Source organism: Chaetodon trifascialis, chromosome 1, assembly GCF_039877785.1.
Source record: "Chaetodon trifascialis isolate fChaTrf1 chromosome 1, fChaTrf1.hap1, whole genome shotgun sequence".
NCBI lineage: Eukaryota > Metazoa > Chordata > Actinopteri > Chaetodontiformes > Chaetodontidae > Chaetodon > Chaetodon trifascialis.
The window spans coordinates 14,063,436-14,074,288 of NC_092056.1; the positions used below are offsets into that span (position 1 = coordinate 14,063,436).

At 43.2% G+C, this 10,853-nt stretch overlaps 1 protein-coding gene across 1 annotated transcript; it reads left to right on the forward strand.

The window, feature by feature from the left end:
* The first annotated feature begins 598 nt into the window (after positions 1–598).
* LOC139331026 (switch-associated protein 70-like) lies at positions 599–10,853 on the forward strand. The gene is made up of 12 exons (XM_070962272.1): positions 599–754; positions 3,016–3,156; positions 4,291–4,464; positions 4,575–4,799; positions 5,171–5,317; positions 5,408–5,516; positions 5,636–5,817; positions 6,693–6,800; positions 7,357–7,523; positions 8,940–9,138; positions 9,523–9,619; positions 10,105–10,853. Exons 1-12 carry the CDS (start codon positions 659–661, stop codon positions 10,260–10,262), a joined length of 1,803 nt encoding a protein of 600 aa, XP_070818373.1. The 5' UTR covers positions 599–658; the 3' UTR covers positions 10,263–10,853.

Sequence of the window (10,853 nt, forward strand, 5' to 3'; positions counted from 1 at the left end):
CTGGATATATGCACAAAACAAAATATGACGTTTAGTTCATGTAAAAATACCTTACAGTATTTCCAAGTTAGCAGCTGTTTCGACATCTTTAGGTCATTTCATGCTTCCAGATGTGAAGATTTGCTGCTTTTCATTTCAGTGATTTGAATGAATTGTTAATGACGTAAAGGTTTGGACTGTTGGTTGGACTATTTTCAGAACTTTTACAAACCAAATAATGAATTTATGAATGCAGATGATAATCAGCAGATAAATTTATAATGCAAATAATCATTTGTTGAATACTAAACAATGAAGATTAGCGCCACCTTAAGAATCCTGATTTACATGAATGCGTCCGTAATAATCACCTAATGATGCATAATGGTTCATGGTATAAGTGCTAGTTGCCTTTTCAATGCAGGACCTGTAATTGTTGGCGTATTTTGATGGTGAGGTATTAATACTTTTACTGAAGTAAAGGCTCTGAATACTTCCTCACAGTGAACTGCCTTCAAATGATGAAGCTACATGAAGTGAACGTCACGTGGCGCTGTCATCACACTTGTCCCAGCTGCGACCGACTTCTCGTCTGTGTTAAAACCGCACACACTCAACCCTGACACACAGATAGACAGACGGACGGACAGACCTCCTTCTGGTGCCGCTGAGAGACAATATGTGGCTTCGAGAGGAGCTTTTGAAATCCATATGGCACGCATTCACAGCGCTGGACGTGGATCAACGTGGAAAAGTTTCCAAATCTCAATTAAAGGTGCGTTTCACGTGTGTGTGTGTGTGTGTGTGTGTGTGTGTGTGTGTGTGTGTGTGTGTGTGTGTGTGTGTGTGTGTACACGTCATGACCCGTTGCTTTAAATCCCAGCTGTAACGTGCGTGTGTAACGTTAACAGTGGACGTTTCAAATGAACAGCTTCATCCGTCACTTGTTTCGTTGCCACCGTCACGTTTCACAGTTCGTGTGAACTCATTTGATGGACAGGCGACTGATTGTGTTTGTACTCTTCATGTCCGGTGCAAACCATGTATCTCCTCATGTGGTGATGAAGGATGAAGTGGTCCTTTATGCATTGAGGATAATGACTTTTAATCATCTGTTTAAAAGGCCTCTTGGATCAGCTGGAAAATGCACCATCACAAAGCTGGAAACAGGCTGATCTCCTGAGCTCATGAGAGGTTGACTTTCACAGGACAGCCACACTACAAACAAATGCTGATGTCATACACTGTGATGCTTTATTGTTGGTTAAACTAGCCAGTGCATAAAATAGTTCAGATTATCTTAAATTTAAACATCTACGGCAATAAGATGAACATGCAACAGTGATATTAATCCAAAAGCATCAGATATGATAGTAAAACACTGACAGGGAGCATTTTACTGCACAATGACTACTTTTACTTTTCCATCCATCCATTATCTATACCGCCTATCCCTTTCGGGGTTGCGGGGGACTGGAGCCTATCCCAGCTACAATGGGCGAGAGGCAGGGTACACCCTGAGCTGGTCGCCAGCCGATTGCAGGGCAACATGTAAGGACAAACAAACATTCACACTCACACTCACACCTACGGACAATTTAGAGTCATCAGTTAACCTAATGAGCATGTTTTTGGTCTGTGGGAGGAAGCCGGAGTACCCAGAGAGAACCCATGCATGCACGGGAAGAACATGTAAACTTCACACAGAAAGGCCCCGCCTGACCCGGGGATCAAACCGGCAACCTTCTTGCTGTGAGGCACGCGCACTACCTGCTGCTCCACCGTGCAGCCCTACTTTTACTTTTGATACTTTAAATAGATCTTGCTGATAATACCTGCATACTTCTACTAAAGTGAGGTTTTGCTTTTACAAAAGCAAAGGATCTGAATACTTCTTCTACCCCTGCATATTCTTCATTTCAGAGGAAAATATTGGACTTTTTACCACTGCAAACATTTTATAGTAAACTAGTTCCCACTGCTTTTCCAGATTCAGTTATGCTGCTAAAATATGACGTAGCCTGTTGTTACTCCTTTATAATACAGCAATGCAGATTATGTAACTATAAGTTATTTAAAAAGCGTCAGTCAACAAAATTAATTCATATACTTTTGATACTTTTAAGTGCATTTCACTGATAATAATACCACAATACTGAAACTAATACCTGTTTATTTTTGCTTAAAAATTTGAATGCTGGATTTTTACTTGTAGGCTAATTTTATATTGTCCTATTGGTACTTTTGCCTGCAGTACGTAGACGGCTGAACGTTTAAGCATGTTTAATCCACTTCTGTTGTCAAAGAAATGGAAAAATGTGTTACAGGGCGTTTTACTGAGGCAAAGGCCAGAGAGACATGGTGTTTTGCTGTATGACAGCCTGGGCCTGAGTTTGTTTGCCTGCTGGCTCTGATGTCTATGTGCCCAGCCTGACAAAGACACAGTCTGACTTCAAGGATCCTGCAGGGTTTTTCATCACTCACATATGCTCTCTCAGCACTGCAGAGTGGCCAGGAAAGACCCTATTTTTGGAGATGTATTTATGGTCTTTATCTCACTGTGATAGCTGGTGTAAAGCTAACTGTCCACCATCTACCACCACACTTCGGACTGTCAGAGGAAACTGTTTACATGTGGATTTTATTAGAATCCAGTCTCCCCTCGTTGATGTGAAGTAGAGCTACAGTGCTGTACAGTTAAAAGGAACTTCTGGTTATTATCCTCCATTATTGCAGCTGAACAAACAAGAAGAAAGAACCTTAAACCTGAAATGAAAGTTCACCCTCAAGAACTGAAGTAATACTTGGCCGGTGATGCCTGTAAATACCAGCGACTGCGTTTTGCATGTGAAAACTGTGAGACTGATCATGAGCTTCATCTTTAATTTAACAATACATATACATTCATTTTTCAGGGATGTGTAACTGTATAGTAACGTGTCTAATGTGTGAGTTTATTCTGTGTATGACCTCTGACCTGCAGTGTTCATGTGTTATGGTCGTATCTCATTCACATTCACATTGTGTTTTTTTTAGGTGCTGTCTCACAATCTGTGCACGGTGATGAAGATCCCTCACGACCCTGTGGCCCTTGAGGAGCATTTCAAAGATGATAATAAAGGCCCTTTGTCCAAACAGGGCTACATGCCGTACCTCAACATGTTCATTCTTGACAAGGTGGGGACAAAGGTGCTGAAGTAGCTGCAGGAGAGTCTTATGTTTTTAATCCATCCAGCACACTATCATTTGCCAAAATGATAACTAGAGCTGGGCATCATTTGACATTTTTTTCAATTCTATTTCTATTTTCAGTACCAATAACAAAAATCAGTTGTTTTTTAATTCAGCTCTCACTCTGCATGTACCTATGCAGTGGTCTAAACACACTTACAGTAAAGGTTAAAGACAGAAGTTGAGGTCTTCACTGGAAGCGATTGTGAAACTGAAAACAGCGTTGGACATGCAAACCAGTGACAGTGATTACAAATCAGAAAAAGGCTGCACGAACAAGAGTTACGCCAAAGATATTGTAAAAACGGATAATTAGAGTAACACACGGTCCACAAGAGGAAAAGTGGAAATACACAACAGGTGGCCCAGCAGTGAATTAAGTTCATTAAAATGTTGTATCAGCCACACATTAGCCTTATGCAGCTAGCAGAATGGCTACCTTGGTTAGCAGTAAACTGATTGCAGGGAAAGGCTTTTTTTTAAGACTTAAAGTCTGAAAAAGGTAACTAGCATGACAGTTTCATGAAAATAGAATCAGAAGAAAAACACCAACACACACTTCTCTCTTGGAGACTGTATGACACATAGGATGACTAATCGTGGCCTTGTTTGGTGTGTAGCAGAGGAAATGGTTAGCAGCTCTTTGTTGCACCCAAAGAAATTATGTGATTTGTCTTTTATGTATTTGTTGGTAGTTCACTAAATGTATTGAGTTTGTAGATTTGCGGACGGCCTCTTTATACACTCTTTGGAAAAGGGGGATTCTTGCCTGCAGCTTTGTGAGCACAGTGTCATACATTGTAAACACATCGGTTCAAGTGTTATAACACTGACTCTCATGTCAGTAAACTGCTTGAGTTTCACTTGGAAGCTGTTTTCCTGCTTTCTTCCTGCAGGCTCTGACTTGAATAAAAATGAGGCCTTTAATTACATCAGGTTTGTACCTCACATCCTGCAGACTTGAGGTTTTGAAAGGAGACAAACACCAGCCTCCGGCTTAGCATTTGTAAACACACTGTGCTCACTGGTGCTGACCAGTTTGACTTTGACTCTGACTGAATGGTGCATTTTCATTCCCAGGTACAGCAGGAGTTTGACGTACTGGAGTTCAACAAGATGTGCTGGACACTGTGTTACAAGAAAAACATTGGCAATCGGCAGCTGCTCATCTCAGATGATGATGCTTTCAAAGTCTGGTGTATTTTCAACTTTCTGTCAGAAGATAAATACCCACTCGTCATCATTACTGAAGAGGTGAGGAAGATCCTCACAGTTGTTTTCCGCGGGGTAAAGAAGAGGAACATTTTTAATTGTCCCCTCAAGCAAACATGTTTTTAAGCTCTTTTGTCTGTCCATCTCCTTAGATTGATTACTTCCTGAGAAAGCTGACGGAGGCCATGGGGAGCGGAGACAGTGAGGATAAGTTTGCAGATTACAAGCTGCATCTGAACACAAAGAACTGCCTGACTGCCTGGGAGCTGATTGAACTGTTGGGGATGGGTTACTTCAGCAAGGGCCTGGACCGCCATACCCTGTCCATGGGCATCAATGAGGTCTTTCAGGAACTCATACTGGATGTGCTAAAGCAGGTGAGACAGCACATCGACCTCTCATGTACTGTTTGGACAGGTATCCCATATTCATCCCTCCATGCACACTTTTGCAGTTACAGCTTGCCCACAGTATGCTTTACGAGCAGCACTGAGTGTTTTTTGAGCTTTTTTCACCTCAGTTTTCATCTACAGTTACTGCATGTACTGTACAGGCAGCCTCAACCCAGCAGACATCACTCAGGGCTAAAAACAGGAAAAAAACTTTTAATCTATTTTTTGTTTTTCAGTAAACAATGTGCAATTAGATAAGAGAAGAAGCAACTTGTTATGTGTAATATGTAAATCAAAGCGATCATGTCAGAATAGTGACTCTGAGTCTTTGTTCGTCTCCACACTGTGTCCTGAAGGGCTACATGATGAAAAAAGGCCACATAAGGAAGAACTGGACTGAGCGCTGGTTTGTCCTTCGACCCAACTCGCTGTCATACTACGTCTGTGAGGATCTAGTGGAGAAGAGAGGGGACATCATCCTGGACACAAACTGCTGCGTGGAGGTTCACATGTATTTTTAATAAACCTGCATGGTTTCGTACATTTGGCACGATGTGACTGACAGTAACGCCATCGTGTTTTCTCTCCTGCAGTCTCTGCCGGATAAAGAAGGAAAGAAATGCCTGTTTATTATCAAGTGCACCGATAAAAGCTTCGAGATCAGTGCATCAGATAAAAAGAAAAAGCAGGAATGGATTCAAGGTACTTTCATTTTCCACTGGTTTCTTCATCTTTGTCAGATTTTTAAACGTCATGCTTCCTGACTCAACAGTGCGTCTTTAGTCAGATTGTGATTCCCCTCTCACTCCATCTCGTGGCAGCTACTCAAACGTGCATCCAGCTGCTCAGGTTGGGGCTGCCGTCTCCGCACCGCGAGGCCCGGCTGAGGCGCAGGGAGCTCCGGCAGAGGCAGCAGGCGGAGGAGGAGGACCTGGAAGAGAAGATGAAGCAGCTCCAGGTGGCCAATGAGAGCAAACAGAGGCAGCTGGAGTCTATGAGGAAGGTACTGCTCCACGATCGTCCAGACAAAAACACTAACAGTAACATCACACACAGGAGTCCTTGTCAAGTCATGTCGCCTTCAGTGAACGTTTTTTTTAGTTTCATGAAAAAGGAGCGCAGACGAAACATTTTGACGGGATTTTAGTGTTCCCGTTTCCTGTGACCTAAATGTACTTTTTTGTAATTGTTTTAAATACAATGCAGTCTGACACAACACTGGACATCTTGGCTCTCAATGACAACACACACACCCAGATCTCATGGAGAGTTTTTGCCTTTTTCTTTTTTATTTTCCATTCAGAAAACAGCATTTCTTGTCTTCTTCTGATGTTTACCATAATTCTGCAGATGTGCCAGAGCACTGAACTCTTATCAGTGACCTAAGGGTTGATATAACTCCATTTCCAGTAAGAAATGCTAAGACTTTCAGTCCAGTTTCCTTTTTGCATATATTGTCTTAAAATAACTTAAATGCCCAATTGATTTTAAAAAATAGACATGATGCAGCAGAACATTCACACTGAAAAGGGAACTTAAACCTACTATGCAAACAATTGTCTTCTCACTTCTCTTTTCATGCTGCCAGATGGCTTTTGTTCAAATGTCAAAAACACTTTTATCTTTTAATGCCCAATTACTGATGATGTGAAATTCTCTTTACATGTCTGAATGTTTGGATCTCTTGCTTAGCACAGCCTGGTGTTACTAATATAGGAGACACAAAGAAAGAGACAAGTCCCTCTTCACTATTATTCGACCTAGAGCCTCCAGGCTGGTCTCCCCCCTTGACCAGCCTGGAGCTCTTTATTAAGTTTGTCTTGTAGCCTGTTGCGACCTCCAGTCAAACTGGGCTCTTTCTTCTTTTGTGCCTCACAGAAAATGGAAGAGGCTGCGGCGAGAGCAGCGATAGAGGAGCACATGAGGATAAAGACTCAGGTCGACCTGCAGGATCGCTACAGACTGGACCTGGAGAGAGAGAAAATGGTAACCGCTGCGCCCGAGTCTGCACCCCTCAACCTGCCTCCGTAGTCCTGATCATGTGGGCAGTGGCGGTGACATGTGGTCTTGCCAAAAGTTCAGAAAGAAAACAAACGAATCTGGTGAACCGAGATGTTATTCTATTTTTGTTTTGTCACCACCGTCTGTGGCTCGGTCCTTCCAGGAAACACAAGCTAAAAAAAGTTAAAATGATGTATCCCATGATGTTGAGTCACCTTTTGTCTGAGTGTCAAGTGCACCGACTTATTAATCATCGCCTCACTTCAGCGACTAAACAGGTAAAAGCCTTTGTAAGATAAGAAAAGTTGTCAGATTCCATCATTGCATGCAGAACACATAAGCGGTAAGTAGAGGAGGCTAAAACTGGTTCAGTTTCTTTGTGTGTGAGAATGTGCAAAATTATGTATCTGTGTGTGCGCGCGTGTGTGTGTGTGTGTGTGTGTGTGTGTGTGTGTGTGTGTGTGTGTGTGTGTGTGTGTGTGTGTGTGTGTGTGTGTGTGTGTGTATGTGTGTGTGCGTGTGTGTGTGTGGACTCATTCAGGTGCGTCAGCAGATGGAGGAGCAGGTGGCTCAGAAGTCCAGTGAACTGGAGCAGTACCTGCAGCGCGTCCGGGAACTGGAGGACATGTACCACCGGCTGGAGGAGGCCTTGGAGGACGAGAGGCAGGCCAAGCAAGATGAGGAGGCCATGCGCAAGCTGCAGGCCAGGTGTCAGACACACATGCACATGCACATGCACATACACGCACAGAAATGTGGAGACCAGGGGGTACACTATGAAGCAAGTTTGGCAGAGTCTGGCTTTCTTTGCATTCACTGGCTCCACTAAACCGAAAAGCCCCATCAGACATAATGACTGTCACAGCAGTGGTTATCAGGTTTTACTCATCAGGCTCTGTGCACGTTCCCCGAAAAAGGTGCGTTTGGTGCGTCGTTTGACATTTGTGTGTCACCGCCTTCAGTGAGGAGGAACAGGCTATTATAATGGAGAGCAATGAAGAATCCAAAAACATATTACAGCAAAAAGCAGCACTGAAATCACTTTAGTAAGCTGAATTACATTTATTGATTGAATGTTATAAGCGATAAATACTAGTAGGCCAGTTTAATAATTTGTGTTCTTTTAGCCGCAATACCAGCAGTGTGACACAGACTGGCAGCAAATCAGGACCAGTCATAAAAACACAATCCAAAGCGGCCTGTAGTTTCTGTGCCTTCATCAGTCTTTGAGTGTGTGGATGGTGACATGTGTTCAATGAATGTGTGAATGGAGAACATGTAGGCTCCCGTGTCTAAAAAGCGATGCATAGTTTATGCTGCTGTAATGACTCTGGGACAATAATGACACTCGGCTCAGTCATTTTGCATATTTATCACGTTTCCTCAGCAGAGAATCTGTGTCACATATATCATAGAGAATATTGGAGTAGATCAGGAGTCCACCAGATACCATGGGGACCTACCCGGGTTAAAAGAGAGACACTTCTGTGACACTGACAACTTCAGGCTCAACATACCTCACTAACACATTGAACTCACTCTGTAGGACATCTCTCAGCTGTCCCCTTTAAGCTGCTAATATTTAGTTTTTGACACTGTCAGCAAGCTGTTGGCTGTAATTAGTGTTTCTCTTTGCTTGGTTTGGATTATATTGTCATTCTTCTGTCTCTGGAGATGCACAGTTTTACAGTGAGCTGAACACACTTATAATAAATGTCGAAGACACGAGTTGAGAGCCTTTTACGGTTTTACTGGAAGCACTTACAGAACTGAACACACCGCCGGATGAAAAACAACAAAGTCAATGATCAGAAAAAATATCCCATAAAGTCAGAGTAAGTCAGAGCAAAGATGGATGAAGAGCAAAAATCGATAAGCACAATAACATCAATCCAGCTGTGGGTCTAATAATGAGTGAAATCCCCTCACAGCAGACACAGATGCACAGATCCCTGCTGTAAAGACAAGCAGGGCAGATTTACTGCAGACTGAAAATGTTTTCCACACTTGCCTGTGTGTTCTGGCTCCAGCTCCTCGTTTGCCTTCGTCCTGAATAGGATTGAAGTGGGTAAAATAGACAACTGAAAGAGAGTTTAAGCATCATTGCTGTGTTTTCCATCTCAGGCTGCTGGAGGAGGAGGCGGCAAAGAGGACAGAGCTGGAGCAGATGCACCTGCAGCAGCAGAGGGTGCTGTCGCAGACCGAGGCCGAGAAGCAGGAGCTGGAGGCCGAGCAGCTGGCTAAGGAGAGAGACCTGCAGGCAGCCATGCTGCAGCTGGATCAACTGGAGAAGGAGCGGCACGGAGCTCTGGAGCAGTACAAGGTCAGCTCACACATCCGGAGGTCGACACTGATCTGAAAACCCCGGCAGACTTTATCTAGAAATCTGCTGAGAGCGTGGAAAGTGTCCCTTGGCATCAGAAATAGTTTTAATCTTTTTTTCCCATTTAGTTGAAGAAAACTACTCTTTTCTACACGCAAGTGTGTTTGTATCATGTTTCACGTTTACTTTAAACCATCATTACTCATCAAGTCAGAGACATTCATTCACGGTTGGTCTCAGCAGCAGCTGCTCCCCCTGCTGGCTCAACTGTGTCCACTCTGTCAAAACCTTCGTCCCATTTCTCACGTCTCAGCTGACGTCTGCTCAAAGTGTCCGTGATGTGATTCCTGTCTCTGTCTCTCACTTCCTCTTTATCTCGAATAGGAGGTGTCGAGGAAGCTTGAGCGAGCAGCAAACAAGACGAAGACTTGGAAGGACAAGGTGGCCAAACACGAGGGGCTGGTGCGTCTCATCCAGCCAGGTAGGGAAGCTGGCTGTCTCCATTAGTGATCGCTGGTTAATTCATAACTTGATATAACGCATTACGTCTTACAACCAGCATTCAAGAACTTTGCACATTAAGTCCATGGAAATGCAGCTTCTTGGTGTGTTTCTGTGAGTTTCTGACAATTAAGGCCTTATTTGCAAAAACACCTTTAGTTGCTGCAACTTACACCATATGGCCAAAAGTATGTGGACATGGCTGCCTTTGTGTGCTGTATTTATGGCCTCGCCATTCCAACTGAGTGCAGTCTGATGCTTTAGACAGGTGTTCCTTCAGTTTTGTGGTAGCAGTAGACAGGAACAGCCCTTTCTTATTTCGACTTGCACAAAGCCAGGTCCATAAACAAATGGTTTGGTGCGGAAGATCTTGACTAGCAGACTTCAACTCTGACTTCACTGATGCTTTTTCTGCATGTCATGTTGAAAGATATCCTTCCCTTCTCTTTTAACCTGGTCCATCAGGCAATAAAGGACCTCAGAGGATCACTAATTGGGGTCCGGCTTCATTCACCGATGCTGAACTGGAGCTGAGGAAGAAGTCATGGCAGGAGAGGAAGAACCAAGGAGGTGAGGCAGAGGAGAGAACACCCGCCACGCCCGATGGATCACACGAGGGATGAGGAAGACTAACGGAGCCCAGACTTCAAAGCATGAAGAGGTTTGATAACATGAACTTACTGAGGATCACGATAGACAGCAGACAACAGTGTTGCTGATTTGGTTTCTTTTAAAAGAGCAGCTGGGATTAACTGCATTTCATCAGCTTCTGCCGTAACAAAAGTTCACATTCAGTTCATTCTTGACTGTGGAAGAAGTAGTTCAACAAAATAATCAGATGAGCGAAAGCACCAAAACAAAAGAAAGTGAAGATTTTATCAGCAATTCAGTTTTCAGTTCAGTTTATTTTGTGACGTGGGACTTCTGATTTTACATGTTTAACTAAAACTGCAGTTTTTTCGTGTTTTTTGACATCGTGTTTTGTAATGCAGACTAGGCTAAATAAGGAGCTGTTTGCTGATATCCAGCAGGGTATAACAGCCGAGACATTTTAAACTATAGCTGGGTTTCTTAGCTGAAGTTGAGTGAATTGGATCTGTTACAGTCATAACGAAGAAGATTAAAAACATCATAAAACACCACCTATTTCATATGAATGTGGTTAGTTTCATTTCAGAGCTCCATACTTTATAAATAAAGACAAATATGTGTCT

Excerpts from the sequence above, each read along its gene's own strand:
- LOC139331026 (XM_070962272.1), top strand. The coding sequence starts at position 659 with ATGTGGCTTCGAGAGGAGCTTTTGAAATCCATATGGCACGCATTCACA. Across the intron at positions 5,517-5,635 it reads AAAGCAGGAATGGATTCAAG|CTACTCAAACGTGCATCCAG; the intron begins GTACTTTCATTT and ends ATCTCGTGGCAG. Across the intron at positions 6,801-7,356 it reads ACCTGGAGAGAGAGAAAATG|GTGCGTCAGCAGATGGAGGA; the intron begins GTAACCGCTGCG and ends GGACTCATTCAG.